The sequence below is a fragment of the Heterodontus francisci genome, chromosome 16, assembly GCF_036365525.1.
Source record: "Heterodontus francisci isolate sHetFra1 chromosome 16, sHetFra1.hap1, whole genome shotgun sequence".
Lineage (NCBI taxonomy): Eukaryota > Metazoa > Chordata > Chondrichthyes > Heterodontiformes > Heterodontidae > Heterodontus > Heterodontus francisci.
In genome coordinates this window covers 63,950,268-63,968,013 of record NC_090386.1, presented here as the reverse complement: position 1 = coordinate 63,968,013, position 17,746 = coordinate 63,950,268, and the positions used below count along the sequence as shown (strand labels likewise).

At 41.3% G+C, this 17,746-nt stretch overlaps 1 protein-coding gene across 3 annotated transcripts in view; it reads left to right on the top strand.

Annotated features, from left to right (window-relative positions):
- Nucleotides 1-17,746, top strand: part of LOC137378147 (collagen alpha-1(XIV) chain-like) — a 194,997-nt gene that overhangs the window by 8,426 nt on the left and 168,825 nt on the right. For all 3 annotated transcript variants that reach the window (XM_068048274.1, XM_068048272.1, XM_068048273.1), the window contains exons 2-3: nt 8,830-8,931; nt 13,079-13,183. In XM_068048274.1, coding sequence (XP_067904375.1) covers nt 8,830-8,931; nt 13,079-13,183 — 207 coding nt within the window. The remainder of the gene's footprint in view (nt 1-8,829; nt 8,932-13,078; nt 13,184-17,746) is intronic.

Here is a 17,746-nt window from a genome sequence, read left to right as displayed (position 1 = left end):
ACAAAACAATAGCTGTGCATGGCCTACCTGACCAGCATGAAAAACAAGTTCATACTAATGATTGCCATTGATTACATAATTGATTACTTACTTGACTTAATCAGAGTACAATCACACTTAGTTTTAAATCAACGTCTACAAAGTAACCTTTAAAAATGCACTACGGGTTTAATACAGGTTTTATTTTAATTATCAAAAGCAAAGCAAAAGCAAGGCAGAAGTAAAATGCAAAAACATACAAAACGTAGTGGCTGCAGGCCTCAGGCTTACAGTCTTGTGTGCCCATAAGGCATCAACAGTAAAGTTGACACTTCATCCTTACGCCTTGACGATCCGGCCTCGCCATCTGTGATGGCTCTTCCTCCTTCCGCTCTGGCAATCTGCACTGCCTCCTCCTCTGCTGGGATCGGGAGTCTCTGGTCCGGTACACCACCCTCTGTCTTGGTGCGCTCACATTCATTGTGGGTTTGCATGTTCTCCATGCGTAAGTACTGAGTTAATGACATGTCAAGTGATGCCTGACATCCCTTGTCGACATGCATCGACATTACTCATTCTGGCCTGTGAGTTGCATGCTGCATCCAAGCGCTACCAGACGCTCGACTTGCACATTCTCTAGACACAATTGCTATTGGCACCAAGGCTGATCATGCATTCAAATGCATGGTAAGGCTGCCCACTGACAGACATAAAGTTTTACAGACCCCATGAGATATTATTGGTAAAGCTTCGGGGATATCACTAACCCTTGCCGATCTGAACAGGTCGTTAACACCTTTCCGACATTGCACCCAGGTTCTTCGTGTCACCCTACAGTTCAAGACCTCCTCCGCCACCTCCATCCAGGCTGCCTTGGTCAGGCGGGAGGATCTTCTGAAGCCATCTGCAGGGAAGAGGACTTCCCGCCTTTCCCTGATGGCCTGGAGGAGCACATGCAGGGAGGCATCATTGAACTGTGAGGCTGGTCTCTGCCTGCTGGCTGACATTCTGGAGGTGGTGATGGTGATGGAGAGATGACAAATAAATAAAAGGGAGATGGTGATGGTGTGGGAGAGGTTGAAAAACAGATGAGGGTGGGTAAGAAGTCGGAATGATTGAAGGGAAAGAACATAGAGATCTCTGTGTTATGGAGAAAATTGGCCAAGCTGGTGATCCTCCATGATTGCAATGCAGAATGATTTATCATCCTGCCGTTAATGGCGCTTTGTTGAATGACGGTGGATTCCACCAATGAAAAGTTGTCCCTGTCACATGATCGCACGTGTCTCCCATGCCCACCACCAGATCTTAAATTCTAAGTTATAATCACATGGGAACTGGTAAAAAGGTTGGGAGTAGAAGTGCCGCCAACTGCCAGTTCCACCGTCAGAAATGCTGTGAGATGCATAAAATACCACCCATAACATCACACAAACATCATCATGCAGTATATACCAGCAAAATGCCTTGTAAAACCTTTTATTGTAGTGTCAGCTCCTGGAGATGGCTTGTTTGCAGTCAGGTATCTTTTCAATAAATCTTGTTTTCTCCTCCAAGCACATGAAATTTAGCAAAATCTGAATTAACAAGATTTTTCTACAGTGCTAGTGGACTTGCTTGACAATGACACTTCTTTGGGAATAGTTTTTTGGGAATTTGAAGTTTTTGAAGAGTTATATTCATAATTCCAGCATATTATCTATACTATTTATGCTGTAGCATGAACAGAGTGTGCAGCATTACTACTCTCATAGACCAGTACGGATGCAAAGGGCCATTTTTCCTCAAATCCATATAAGGAGCCTGATTTAACAAGCTCATAGATTTTCAACACAAAAACAGGTTGTTTGGCTGAACTAGTTTAAGCTCCTCTATTCCCAATTCTCAACCAACTTTCTAACCTATTCTTACATTTTGGCATAGTCTCTGCTTCAATCACTAACTCCAGTGATACATTGTACATAGCCTTACAGCCCTGACATTAATAAAATGTTCCTTCTACTCTCTGTCTTAAATCGATTACATTTGCCATGGCAAGGCCTCATGACGGTCCCTCTGTCGCTTGGTGATGGAAGCCCCATTTAAATATTTAAATGAATGTAAATGAAAGAATTAATAACTTACCTGGTCCCGCCGGCCGCCCTGCTCTGATATTGTGGTCGGTGGCCAGCACTCCACGCTGTCCGATCTCCGACCAGTGATGTAAGGCGCAACAATGGTGGGGAGGGAGGAGCATGTAAGTTCCTCAGTGTGGGAGTGGGGGAATGGGGTCAAACAATTTTCATTAGTCTGGGGGTTGTGGGAAGAGTTAAAGATTAAAGTCTGTGAACTTTGTGGGGGGGAAGGTCAGGTACACAGTTTTGGGGGGGTGAGGGCAAGGAATGAATTGTTTAGTCATGTGGGGGGGGGAGGAGAGGGGCTTGAAACTTTTATTAAATGTTTTTATTTAAATTTGTAATGCCTATAACTTTAAACATTCAAATTAAATATAAGGGCTTGAAGCCATTTAAAAATGGCGCCGGCATCTGCGCAGTGGCACTGGACGCCATTGCCGGGGACTGGCCTCCTGCCCTATCCCACGTGATCGTGGAGGGGGGCAGTCCGCCCCAGCCATGTAAATGAGCTGCCGCATGTAATACCGCGGCAGCTCTGCGGAGTAAAGTTCGTGTGTTCGGGCCTCCACCTTTTATGGCTGCCGCCGATTATGGTGGCGGGAAAATAAAATCCAGGCCATAATATTTTTTTTCTAGATTAAAATAAAAGATCACAGCTATAAAAAAATCACTTTGCAATATCAATGATTATTCAACAGCTCAAATAAAGAGAACCAATGTGAGCCAAGTTCTTAAAAGCCAAGTCTCTACATTTATATGAGTGTGGCAGGGACATCAAAGCTTCTGACCATATAAAAGAGAATAAGATGTTCGTTGACTATTGTGGAAGAGGTCACAGAGGCCAGTTTTCCTCAGTCTTATGTCCTTAACAAATGTGCTTCATTATCAATGGGGAAATGAAAAAAACTCTTTCTGATGCTTATTAATACTTGATTATAAATCTATTATGAGTAAATGGGGAAAATATAAAGGACCAGGAAGTTTTATGTTCAGATTCAGAGCTGCTTGTACTGTAATGGCAGAACATCAAGGTTTGCAAGGATTAGTACCCACACATATGGGATGATTTCTTGAGCCTTATTAGGTAATGGTAAATAAGCTGCTGATGACATGAATGCCAACTGACACATGTTATTCCATCAATGCCACTGCTGAAAAATATGTCTTTATGATGATCACCGATCTATAAAATCGAAAATGCCAGACATCTGAGTTCTCTTGGTGCCTCCTATTCTTGCAATCTTAATTTACAGGAAATACATGCTATATGCAAGACTCTTAATATATTACCAGTAACTTTAATGTTTTAAGATAGCAAAATGTCTTGAGGCGCTTCACAGTTTGTGGTTGGATCTAAGCAAAAGAGGGATTAGAAGTGGTGATTAAAGGTATGGCTGAAGGGATGGTTTTTAAGGAGCTTTTGAAAGTGGGGACGGATGAAACAGAGCACAGTGAGGGTTTGCAGAGTGTAGGGCTGAGATTGCTTTACACACTGTAAATAAGGTTTTAAAAAAGGTCAAAATAATTTGAATTATCTTTGATTCTGTTGCCGTATCACAGGATTCTCTGGTCATGCACAGTCATCAATTTCTTTATTACATTACTTCAATATTGCAATGATCCATGCTAATACAAAAATATATTTCCCTAGGGAACTGGTGCTTTATTGTCTCAGTTTCTGAACTTATTTAATTTTTCTTTTAACTGCAGACAGCTTACAAAGTTTGTAGTACAGCTGCAGTCCTTTTGAGAAATCAAAGAAGTAAATAACAAAGTATTACAAAAGTTTGTGTGATTGTGAAGCAGGTAGTTGCTGAGAAATAATAATTTGTTGTATACAGAGTGAAGTGATGCACTGAAACAGTTCGAGGGGTTAAATTAGTAGATATACTGGCACCATCAGTTTCTGTGCACTGTCGGGTAATGGTGGCATTAGTTGAGCTGGCTGTTACTGGATATAAACTGAGTCCATCAAGACAGTGTAATAATTCCACATTGAAACATAAAATATACTTTGGTAGGAACAAAAAAAGTTAAATACTGAAGAGTAATGGAACTGGTTATTAAACTTAGCTGAATGAAGAAAATTAGCTAGGTGACAATTGCATCTTTTTTCTTGTGGATACAATATTCAAAAATGTTAGCATGAATTGATTTAGGATAACAAGCTGTGAGAGAATGTTACAGGACAGAAACATAAAGAAGAGTTCAGATGCTGTGATAAATGTATGAGTGAAAGTCAGTATCAACTTAACTCCAAGATGGAGTCCAGCAGCATTTTGAGGGGAGCCCCAGGATCTTGGAGCACCTCAGAGAGGAGTTCTAGGCTGAGACAGATCCGAGGATTTGTTAGCATTGAGGATGATTCTGAGGTAGTGGAAGGGGAATCTTGAAATATGGAAACATTGGGTTCTGAGTACTGAGAAGGAGTCTTGGAATAAAGGAGAAGTCCTAATTCCTGGGAGGAGGGATCTTGAGGTCCCAGAGGACTGAGGATGAGGTTTAGGAGCACCGGAGAGGCCAGAGTCTGACTTATTGAGAGGATTTCTGTTATCTGGCACTATGGGAGGGGTGGGGGGAAGGGGTGGTGGCAGGATTTAATAACCTGATGGAGAAAGGAGAACCAGCAAAATGGGACCCAAACTACTTTAGCACCTTTTGACCATCAGGTACCTCCCCACCATGCTCCTGCCCACCAGCTTCATCTCCTATGTTTTGTGACCTTTTTTGCAACAACAGGTACCATACCACCACTTTCTGCATTGTCAAGCCATATCCTCCCCTTATCCCATTGATGACTGACACAAAGAATTCACTAATAAGCCAACCTGACATTCCATTCCACTACTCCACCCAGTTCTGCAAAATCCCAGGTTTACTTTTCAAATTAATACCAGACCAGAGAAGCCCACTCCAGCAGCTAAACCCCATTACAGTATTGCCAGAACCAACCATTAACTCAGTTCTGCCAAACCATCCCCTAATGCTACCAAAACACTACATCATAACCCAGTGTTAGAGAATGTTGCTAGGGAAATTATTAGAGTGGATTCTTCGGGACAGTATTTACTCCTATTTGGAAACAAATGAACTTATTAGCGAGAGGCAGCCTGGTTTTGTGAAGGGGAGGTCGTGTCTCACTAACTTGATTGAGTTTTTTGAGGAAGTGACGAAGATGATTGATGAAGGAAGGGCAGTGGATGTTGTCTATATGGACTTCAGTAAAGCCTTTGACAAGGTCTCTCATGGCAGACTGGTACAAAAGGTGAAGTCACACGGGATCAGAGGTGAGCTGGCAAGATGGATACAGAACTGGCTCGGTCATAGACAGAGGGTAGCAGTGGAAAGGTGCTTTTCTGAATGGAGGGCTGTGACTAGTGGTGTTCCGCAGGGATCAGTGCTGGGACCTTTGCTGTTTGTAGTATATATAAATGATTTGGAGGAAAATGTAGCTGGTCTGATTAGTAAGTTTGCAGACGACACAAAGGTTGGTGGAGTTGTGGATAGTGATGAGGATTGTCAGAGGATACAGCAGGATATAGATCGGTTGGAGACTTGGGCAGAGAAATGGCCGATGGAGTTTAATCCGGACAAATGTGAGGTAATGCATTTTGGAAGGTCTAATACAGGTGGGAAGTATACAGTAAATGGCAGAACCCTTAGGAGTATTGACAGGCAGAGAGATCTGGGCATACAGGTCCACAGGTCACTGAAAGTGGCAACACATGTGGATGAGGTAGTCAAGAAGGCATACGGCATGCTTGCCTTCATCGGTCGGGGCATAGAGTATAAAAATTGGCAAGTCATGCTGCAGCTGTACAGAGCCTTAGTTCGGCCACACTTGGAATATTGCATGCAGTTCTGGTCACCACACTACCAGAAGGATGTGGAGTCTTTGGAGAGGGTACAGAAGAGGTTCGCCAGGATGTTGCCTGGTCTGGAGGGCATTAGCTATGAGGAGAGGTTGGATAAACTCGGATTGTTTTCACTGGAACGATGGAGGTGGAGGGGCAACATGATAGAGGTTTACAAAGTTATGAGCGGCATGGACAGGATGGATAGTCAGAAGCTTTTTCCCAGGGTGGAAGAGTCAGTTACTAGGGGACATAGGTTTAAGGTGCGAGGGGCAAAGTTTAGAGGGGATGTGCGAGGCAAGTTCTTTACACAGAGGGTGGTGCTGCCGGGGGAGGTGGTGGAAGCAGGTATGATAGCGACGTTTGAGAGGCATCTTGACAAATACATGAATAGGATGGGAATAGAGGGATATGGGCCCCGGAAGTGCAGAAGGTTTTAGTTTAGACAGGCATCAAGGTCGGCGCAGGCTTGGAGGGCCGAATGGCCTGTTCCTGTGCTGTACTGTCCTTTGTTCTTTCTTTGTTACCAAAGCCCAGGATTGTCTCAGTGCTATGAAAACCCAGGCTTGCCACCTAGTCAGCCAAATCTCATTCACCCTCCCAAATACTGCTAAATATCAAGATGTAGAGTTTCTGCTCATTTAGACTAATCATATCTGTGCAATCCACATGAAATCTGCCAAACCAATGCAAAAGAGTGGAGAATTTTAAACATAATTGAGTTATGCCCAAAATCACTTGTGTCTATGTATTCTGAAATTTATTTTACACTGGTTCAAGATTCAATTCACCCAAATCAGGCCCCAAAAACTGTCCATATCCTCAGATCAACAATATGAGAGTTATCCAATTGCACTGGTTCAGGAAGGCTGTTTGCACTCATTTTCTTAGGGGGGATAAATTAGGCATGATTCAAAAGGTTTTTCATATCAAAAAATATTTAATTTGTTATGAAACTGACTCTTGTACACCAATGAAAATAATACGTTCAGTGTAGTTCCTTTTAAGTCATTTTAGTGATTTGAAATCAGGTTACACACAGGTGGAATACTGGAAACCCTTAGTAAAAATGCTTATTTTTGGTGGTAAATCCATTTTCAGCTGTATTAATAAATTGCACCAGGTAATACTCTTAAATACATCAAGCAATACTATTTAATGGAAATAAGAAAGAAATAATTACATTCTATTATGTTGCCCAATTGTGCTGGTTCATTGGAGATTTTATATTTGTGATTATGGAAATGAATTTATCAGAAACTTGAACTGAACCTGACCATCGCAGTTTGGGGCGCAGTTTCCTAATTGTGCCCATAGAAGAAACTCTACCACCTAATTACTTCCAACGGGTACATTGTGCATACCACCTTGCTACATTCTCTCAGCTTCGAAAATGGTAAGAGATAAAAATTGAAAACATTCATGACTCCACTTAAGTTAAAAAAAAGTTACTAAAACTCTGCTTTTTGGTGGCGGCTGGTTTCTAGGCCGCATCCATACCAAGCGAAGCTGAGTGGAGCATGCCCAGTGCCTACCCTGCTGCTTGGGACACTCATTTCCTGAGGGCTGTCAAGGACAGTTGAAAAATTGGCTGACACAATTTTGGGTTCGATGTCTTTCAGGCATCCTTGGGGCACAGGACATTTGTCCCTGAAATTTGGTCTTATTGCGCCTATTTTATGTCTGTAAAATGGGCAAAACGTGGCCAAATTTCTACGCAGCGACATAGCCTGTCAGCAGATATATCACTTTCAGAACCGGGGAACATCCCAAAATGCTTTACAGCGAATTAAGTACAGTGTTGTGACTGTCATAATGTAGGGAAACATGGCTGCCAATTTGTGCACAGAAAGGTCTCAGAAACACCTAATGAGATAAATGACCAGATAATCCGTTTTGTTGGTTGAGTGCTAAATATTGACCAGCACTCCAGGAGCACTCTCCTCCACTTTGAATAGTGCTATGGGATCATTTGCATTCACCTGAGAGGGCCTCTATTTAATATCTCATCTGAAAGAGGCCAGTTATAACAGTGCAGCACTTCCTTAGTACTACACTGAGGAGTCAGCCTAAATTATGTACTCATGTCCTGGAGTGGGGCTTGAATCAACAACCTCCTCAAAGGTGCCATTAAGCCAATTTGATGAGATTGAATCACAAGATGGATGATATACATAGATCAGCTCACTTTGAGCATGATTCTCTGTATTGCCTTTTACTTGTTACTGCTTAAGAATTTAGCAATTCCATAAACAGGACAAAAGCAATTGAAATATGCATTTCCTGGTGAATTCTCCTGCTCTTCTTTGACTAGTGTTGAATCTTTTATGCTCTCCCTTATTTTAATATCTCATCTGCAAGACAGCACCTCTGATAGTTTTTGAGCTACTTCCTTCAATTCCACTACATTTACTAGTCTGGGATCATCTGCAACTTTAACCAACATACATCGAGTTTCAAAATCCAAGTCATTGATATAAATTAGAAATAATAGTGTCGAAACACTGAACCCTGGTGTACCCCATTTAGTACTTTTCATCTATCCTATCTCCTAATCAATATTTGCTATTTTCTATACTTTACCTCGTTTCTTACCTATATTTAAGTCTCCTCTTTTAAGCAATCCCTCGGGATTGAGGATGACTTGCTTCCACTCAGATTCATTGGGTTCTGAGATGGGTGTAAAGTCCAATGCATGATACTTAGGTGATTTTGAAACAACAATGTTAGTGGATGAAAATATCTATTTTCTGTCAGCTGTAAGGATTCTGTGGGTGACCTACATGAAAACTCAGCTTGTGTAGGAATCTCTTTTGTGTATCAATTACCAAGATTTACAGTCAGTTAAAAATTAATTCAATGTATTTCTTTTTTATGGATAGGATTTGTGTTGTTTCCTGATTTTGCCATGACCATACAAAAGAGCTGTGTTCTTGCCTTTGTAATCGTGGTGCTTCATCTGATCAGTCAAGCGAAGGGACAAGGTACTTATCGTAGATGTATAAGAACACATAGTTTAAGCAAAGTTAATGCCTAAGTCTGTTCAGAATTCACTGACCTCAGTTTTGGCTGTGATTTTCAGGTATTTTGGGATATTTTCCTTTCGTTTAATACCTGTTTGATGTTTTGGCTAATTTTCTGAGCACTCAGGATGCCTATAGCTGTTTGCAGTGATTTTCACTTGCCATCCAACTCATTTATGACTGCTCTTGTTTAGGGCCCTGAGCTATCGCCTATCTACTCCCTAGCTATCTGGTCTTGAGCCTAGTGCTTGGTGAAACCTGCCAAACTGTTACTGGCCACTGTGCTGTGTCCCCTGCAGCAACCACCACCCCCCGCCCCACACCCCCCCCACCTTTCATATCATCTGAAATTTACAGAAATAAAACTCCCTAGGAAACAGAAATTCCAGAGTCAGAATGTCTGCAGCCTTTTATTTGCCACTCACCTTAGGCAAACAAAACTCATCTTTGTATGTGCAGTCTGCATAGTAGTTAAGCTTTGAACAATTCATCTGACAATTATTTGACTTTTTAGGCAATCACGCGGGATCAAGGATGACTTGCTTCCCCAGTTTTTTCTAGGAGCAGAATAATAAAATGTACATTACGAATAAAACCATGTATCATCCAACTTCCTGTCAGTGACACTGCAAGAAACCTGCCCGAAGATACAGCACATGTCAAATTTTAAGCCTCTTATGCTTTTTTGATGGGCTCACATTTCCCAGTAACCAATCAAAAACACATTGTTATTATTCATTTGCCACACTGCCTCTCATTGCATTTCTCTTAAATCTCTGCCATATCTTCCAGCTTACCATACACAGCACAAGAAATCCATTACTGTATATATAGAAATTTCAAAGCCCTCCATTGCACCTCAGTTGACACATTTTGTCAAACATGCAAATTTCTGTGTCACACTTAGAATAATGTATGAAGAAAGAAAATCTACAGGAAAATCTTTCCAAGCAACAGAAAGTACTTTTTAATTAACCTCAGGATGTTCCTAAATGCATATAGCCTCTAATTGACCTCAAGATCCCTTTTAGACCTTGTGTTTGTAAAGGGACTGACCACATTACAAATGGCTGCACCTTAGCAGGAGAATAATGCCATGTGCATTATATAGCATAAGGCACCTTCACTTATAAATAACATAACATCTGACTCACTGTGAGCAGCACTAGGGGGTCACCTGCTGTTTTTAAAAAAGTTATTTTTAAACACCAAAGAAGTTCATTTTTATTCTGGATGGCAGTTTTCTTCTGAATTTCACTTCTTGACCAAATTCTGTCTTAAGACTAGCAATTAAAAAATACTAAAATAAAAGCAGAAAATGATACTATTAGCTTCACTCTTTATTTCAGTTGTCAATTTTGTTATAACAAACACTAACGGGCTTAAAGCCAAGTATGCATGCTGTGTAAGAGATGTGACTATTGCCTCCATATAAAATTGTTGTTAACAAATGCTGAAATCCTATCACGATGTATAAGAAGCCAGTCAAAGCTCAGGGCTAACACTGCTATATTAACAGTTTTAGTATCTTAGAACTGAATAACATCAATTGTTCATAATTTATGTGCAATATTCTCTTGTGCCCCCTGAGCTATTTAACAGCATGACAATTTCTGTATTCATCTACAGGACAAATGTGTCTTATATGTGCAATATGAACTCTTCTTTGTGGTCTTCACTTTCATTCTGTCATTTGAATGTTTAATGGATGCTGTACAGGAAATAAGAAAAATGAGTAGCATTTTTGTAAGTTATAAAATCTGAGTTATAGTTGTAGATCAAAGTGAATTTAAAATAAATACCGGTAGTTGTTAATTAGTCACTCCATTCAGTATTCATTTCAACCAGGAATGCAGTAACAAAGCACTTTTTAGATCAACTGACCCCATGTAATGCCTTTCTTCTTACAATCTCATAACGAATTATCCACTCATAACTGTACAGGATTACTGTTTGAAATATATCTTATAAATGCATTCAAGTTTTTTAAGTTAAATAAAGGGATTGAGCTTTCAGTTTGTTTATGTTACAGGTCGGCGCAACATCGAGGACTGAAGGGCCTGTACTGTGCTGTAATGTTCTATGTTCTATGTTCCACTCTGCACGGTCTAATTGATTTTGTTTAATTTATCCCCTTTTCTAGGGAGGAATTGCAATGATAGATGTATATTATAGCTGTAGTAAGTGGCTATTGTTTCTTTTTACCCAGTGGCTGAATAAAATGACTACTCTGTTTCAATATTGCAAAGATAGCACTAACAAATACTAATTCGGTTTATGAGAATGAAAGCCTTCATCAGAGATCAAAATGTAATTGTTCCAGGAGAGCTATTACATTTAGCAGAGATTTGTGGCTGCTCATTGTTATGTGCCACAATAAAGATGCTATTGTTATCTACAGTACAGTATTATACTGAGAATTTTAACTTGCTTCTTTGGTAATAAAGCATCAATAAAACAAAAAAACATAATGAATGTAGTACAGAAAATATTGGAAATACACAACAGGTCTGTCAGCATTTGAAAGAAAATTAAGAGAGATAGGTTACTGCACATGTACTCTGGTGCAACAAAGCTTGTGTAGAAGCAAGGTAAATTGGACAGCAACGTCCTGATTTCTGCATTTTAATACACATGTGCGGACACCAGAAGTTGCTGTCTGATTTACTCCATAATAATGGAGAACACTGATAGCCTCATCGTCATTCTAAAGCAAAATCTGGGTCATTGTAGGTCTGGGTTGGAAATGGGCAGCAGAGTTCTGAATGACTAAAAGCATGGGCAAAAAGAAAGGTTTTGAAGAGGCTTTTAAAGGGGAGAGCAATATTAAGGCAGAGGTTTTTAGGAAAACACTTCTGGCATATGGAAACAACGTGATTGAAGGCTCTGCTGCTGATGGTGAAACAGTGGGAGGGAGGAGAAGGCACAGGAAGATAAAGTCAGAGGATGGATGGGATAAAGGATTGGGGGAGCCTGAGTGAGCAGCTGGAAGGGATCTGAGTCAGTGCCTAGGGTATTGACCTTTTGGAGGAACTCAAAAAGGACATCTTTGTTCTTACCAATGTTTGGTTGGAGACTGTTCTGGCTTATCCATAGCTTGATTCCAGATAGACAGTCTGACAATAGAATATTGATTGTGATTGCCAATGTCCAATTCAGTGATTTCCATGTAATTCTCATCAAACCAGTCTTTTGCCACTGGGGTCTTACTGGCTGCAGAGTATAAGGCATTCCTGGTGGTCTTTGAAAATGAGCTGTCTGTGAGTTTGTGGTCCATCCAACACTTGGCTCCCATCATGATTTGTGTGATCTTAACATCATTGGCATCTCTCTGGCGGACCAGTATGTGGTTAATCAGGAATCATTGATTGGAGTGAGGGTGCATCCATGTAGTTTTGTATTTGCCTGAAGCATATGTTGATGACGGTCAGATGATGTTCTGTACACATCTGAAGAAACAATGTTCCATTATTGTCGCACTTCTTTATGATGTATCTGCCAATGGCTCCCTTTCAGGACTGGTGGTCAGCTCCTACACAAGCATTGAGGTCACCTATGAAAATTAGCATGCTGTTTCTAGGAGCCTGTGAGATGACATGCTTTAACTCTTCATGGAATTAATTTTTGGTTTTATCAGAGTTTGTCATGTTTGTTAGATAGGTACCAGTAGTGGGAGCATAACTCTTAGGAGACAACAAATGTCTGATAGTCATCAGGCAGTCACTGACTCCTTTCAGTAAATAGCAAAACTGAACCCCCCCTGCTCTCTGTTCTTCTTTGGAGCGTCTTATCCAGTTCCAAATTTTCTTTGTTTCGTTATCAACCTTTGCAACAGTATAATTGATGTGGAGCTTAGTTCCCAGACACTAAGAACTGACAATTAGTGGGAGGGGCTTGCCTTGCAGATTTTAGGGTTGCGAGCCCTCCTGCAAGTTTAGTGCGCGACCAGTTTGGTAACACTACAAATTTCTAGACTTTAAACTCATCCTAATGTTACATTCTTTTTTACGTCAAACAAATTTTAATCCTCGTCTTTTTTACATTTTTAAACATGTTTATGTAATTTCTTTCAAACAGTTTCTTTGAATTATTTTGTTCCTACAATCAGGTAGATTGAAATTAACTGTTCTGTCTGAAGACAGACTGCAGATGAAATGGAAAGAAGTTGATGGAAACAAACAAGGGTATAAAGTACGAGTAAAGCCATCAGCAGGTAAGTGGTCTTTATTTTACACTGGTAAAAAGTGCCCAGAGAATATGCATTTTTGTAGTTTTTGTCCCCATCTCTCTTGATGGAGGTGACAGATGCTGGGGTAGAATTGCATAGGTGCCAGCAGTACTTAAGTACCTCACCCAAGTGACTGTTCTTCATATGACAATGAATGTCAGTAGGATGTTTGGCCATGGAGTGTGGGGGAGATGAGGCCATAAATCAGCTCAATTCTATCCTCATCTCACATTCACTGTAGTAGTACAAGAAAACAAAAATATACTTTTGTATATTTATTGCAATTTAAGTTAATGGAAAACAATCAGGAGTGGGAACATTTGCTGATACTTCTCCCTCCTAACTCAGGGGTGCTAAGGCCAATTATAGCACTCCTACTGCCGCCCTGGTGACATCAGCTGACAGTAACTACCAGTGAGTGAACCTATGACCCTTCTGAGGTACATGTCTCAGTACTACAGGCAATGATTTAAGCCTTGAGTTATCAATGAAACTTAGGGTCTTCACATTAAATGAAATTATGTCATCATTCTCTGGGCTTCCACGAGTCACAAAATGGAAAGGGTCTGATGAAAGGTCACATTTTGAGTGATGACGAGTTTTTTGGATTTTGATCTACTTTAACCTAAATCTGGCTGTGGAACATGATGGTTCTGACAGCTCCCACATCTTCCCCATTCTATGCTCCTTACCACTTCTTTGGTGGTAACGTATGACATTCAGGATTTTCTGTAGTGATAAAAATAACAACAGAATGCCTGGTTCATACTCATCTGTCTGAGACCCTAGCGTTACTGGCCTTAAATTTAATCACTGTGCCTTTTTCTACATAATGACACAAATTGGGCATTTTGATCACTTCATGAATAATCAATCCAATTTTTAAAAATCTGTTTATGGAATTATAATATCCTCAAGCAGGAACAGATAAAAGACATTATGCAGAAAATGGAGTCTTAACCTGAGATGATCTTCGTGTATCATCAATCTCTGGTAACACTCTTATTTCTGAGGCAGAGGTTTGTGGGTTTAAGCAAAACTCCAGAACTTTGTACAAACTTCCTCTCCTCCCCCTCCCCCTCCACAGCTCTCCCTACATTCCCAACACCGCACCTCATGGAATATTTCTTCCCTGTGTCTTACTTGCTTACCAGTGAACCTTGCCTTAATGTTGGCCAGCAATCTCTGGCTACTCACATTTCCTCTTTTTCCCACTGCCCAGCTCTGGCTGCTGCTTCCACCATTTCCAGGTGGGCAAGTGACTGACAGCATGTGGCTGAGGCCCAGGAATTAAAATATCGGGCTGAATTTTACCAAGCCCACGATGTAGGGCTCCATGATGCCCCTCCCCTGCCGCTGGACGACGGGACCTCAATTTCCATATTTAAATCAATAAAACAAACACATTTAAATATACTTACCAGCAATCTTCGGGTCCTGCCGTGGTCCTCAGTGTAGGGGCCAGCACTTGCGCGCCTTCAATTCCCCATGTGGGAAATGCAGGCGTGACGCTGGTGGGGGGTGGAGGGCGAAGTTAAGATTTTCAGTGCGGGGAGAGACGGGGTCAAATAAACATCATCAGTGTAGGGGGTGGGGGAAAGGGGTGAACTTTCAACTTTGTACAGTCTGGGGGAAAGGTCAGAATTCAAAGGTAAGTGTTTTGGGGGGAAGGGCAAATACCTAATGTACTTTTTATTGGGGAGTTGGAAAGGGGCATTACAATTTTATTTTGGAGGGGGGGGGGGTCACTTTAAAAATTCAAATTGGCCGGCTGCCCTTTATAAATGGCGCCAACGCCTTCACACAAGCAGCTGATGCCATTGCTGGCATCGGACAGTCCGCCTCCTCCACATGATTGTGGGGGGCGGGCCACCCCGACTTTTAAATGAGCTGCCACGCAGGAGATCATGGCAACTCTTTGGCATGCGACCCGCACATGCAGACCGCAATTTTTTGAGTTCACCGCTGAGAGCGGAGGCGGGCTCTTAAAATCCAGTCCATTGTATCCCATAAAGTTAGGCCGGTGAGCGCATTTCACATTCATCCTACCTCCCCCTGCCTGAAACATGCTTGGGATTCCAATTGACCCCAAAATATTGAGTGAATTGCTTCATCTCTGCACTTATCTGTTCTTCCCTCTTTTTCTGCTTGCCTTTCCCCATGCATCCCCTTCTCCCACTTCCTGGCCCTTACTCCATACCCTCACTCTTAGTTCTGTAAGTAACTCCGGAGACCTGAAAGATTGGAAACCTGGCAGTAAGCATTTTACTGCTATTGACAATGGAAAGTTATCCTCCAGCTGATGCCTCATGCTACCGTCAACAGGACGATCGTGCCCATAGTGACTAAGGTATAAACCCCAGTAGGAGGGAATAGGGATCTATTTTGTTTCTTTGACTTCTTTTTCTCAAAGGAAACATTGGCTCTCTTTCTGTAGAAGCAAAAAAACCCTATTTAAATCAGCCAAACTAGGAATATCCCAATTTCTCTATATTATTATTCGATTCATTTGTATTTTCAACTCAGTCCAATGCTCTTCTTTCTTATGTGTCCCTTTCTATCTCTGTAAACCTCCCTAACACTACAACCCTCCAAGAATTTTGTGTTCCTTCCGCTCTGACCTCTTGTGCATCTCCGACTTTCTGTTCCTCATCATTGACGTCCATGTTTTCAGCCAAGACCTCAAATTGTGGAATTTACTCCTTAAACCTCTCCATCTCTTTCTCCTCATTTAAGATGCTCTTTAACACTTACCTCCTTGTCCAAGCTTTTGCTCACTTGTCCTAATTTCTCCTGCTTTGGCTCGATGTCAGTTTCTGTCGGATTACATTCCTGTGAAATGCCTTGGGGCATTTTATCATGTTAAAAGTATTATCGAAATTCAAGTTACTGTTGTTATTTTTAAGTTGTTTTGTATTGGCAGTAATGATGTTTCACTTGCACAAGAGCAGGGAAGTTCAGATTCTCTGAGAATTTACAATTCTGCTGTCTGGGTGAAGACCTGTTTCAACAATGTAAAATGCAAGGCGCTGGCATATGAACATAGCACACCTCGATCAAACAAAAGAAGGGTCAAATCATAGAATCATAGAATGATTACAGCACAGAAGGAGGCCACTTGGCCTGTCATCTCAGTGCCGGCTCTCTGCATGAGCAACTCATCTAGTCCCACACCCCTACCTTTTCCCCATCACCCTGCAAATTTTCTCTCGTCAGGTAATCATCCAATTCTCTTTTGAAGGCCTCAATTGAATATGCCTCCACCACACTCTCAGTGCATTCCAGATCCTTACTACTCACTGCGTAAAAAAGGTTTTTCCTCATGTCACCATTGCTTCTTTTGCCAATCACCTTAAAACGGTGTCCTTTGTTCTAGATCTTTCAGACAATGGGAATGGTTTCTCCCTATATACTCTGTCTAGACCCCTCATGATTTTGAACACCTCTACCAAATCTGCTTTTAATCTCTTCTCCAAGGAGAACAGCCTCAGCTTCCCCAATCTATCCACGTAACTGAAGTTACTTATCCCTGGAACCATTCTTATGAATCCTTTCTGAACGCTGTCTTATGCCTTCACATCCTTCCTAAGTGTGGTGGCCAGAACTGGAAATGATGCAGTTGTGGACGAACCAGGAAAACCAGCAGGTTTATCATAACTTCCTTGCTTTTGTACTCTAAGCCCGTATTTATGAAGTCCAGGATCCCATATGCTTTATTAATCCCTTTCTCAACCTGCCAAGCAACCTTAAATGATTTATGTACATGTATCCCTAGGTCCCTCTGCTCCTGCACCACCTTTGGAATTGTACCCTTTAATTTATATTGCCTCTCATTCTTCCTACAAAAATGTATCACTTCACGCATCTCTGCATTAAATTTCATCGACTACCTGTCCGTCCATTCAACCAGCCTGCTTATGCCCTCTTGAAGTCTTTCACTATCTCCTCACAGTTCACAATACTTCCAAGTTTTGTGTCATCTGCAAATACTGAAGTTGTGTCCTGTCCACCCAAGTCGAGGTCATTAATATATATATCAAGAAAAGCAGGGGTCCGAACATAGACCACTGGGGATCCCCACTACATACCTTCCTCCAGTCCGAAAAACAACCATTCACAACTACTCGCTGTTTCCTGTCACTCAGCTAATTTCCTATTCATGCTGCTCCTGTCCCATTTATTAATGGGTTCTAACTTTGCTGACAAGCCTGTTGTATGGCACTTCATCAAATGCCTTTTGGAAGTCCATGTACCACATCAACCACATTACCCTCATCAACCCTCTCTGTTACCTCATCAAAAAACTCAATTGTTAGTTAAACATGATTTGCCCTTAAGAAATACCTGCTGGCTTTCCTTAATTAATCTACAGTTGTCCAAGTGACTCTTAATTGTGTCCCAAATTATCATTTCTAAAAGCTTTCCCACTAACTGACGTTTTTTGAACAAGGGTGTAACATTTGCAAATCTCCAGTCCTCTGGTACCACTCCTTTAAGCAGGATTGGAAGATTATGGCCAGTGCCTCTGTAATTTCCACTCTTATTTCC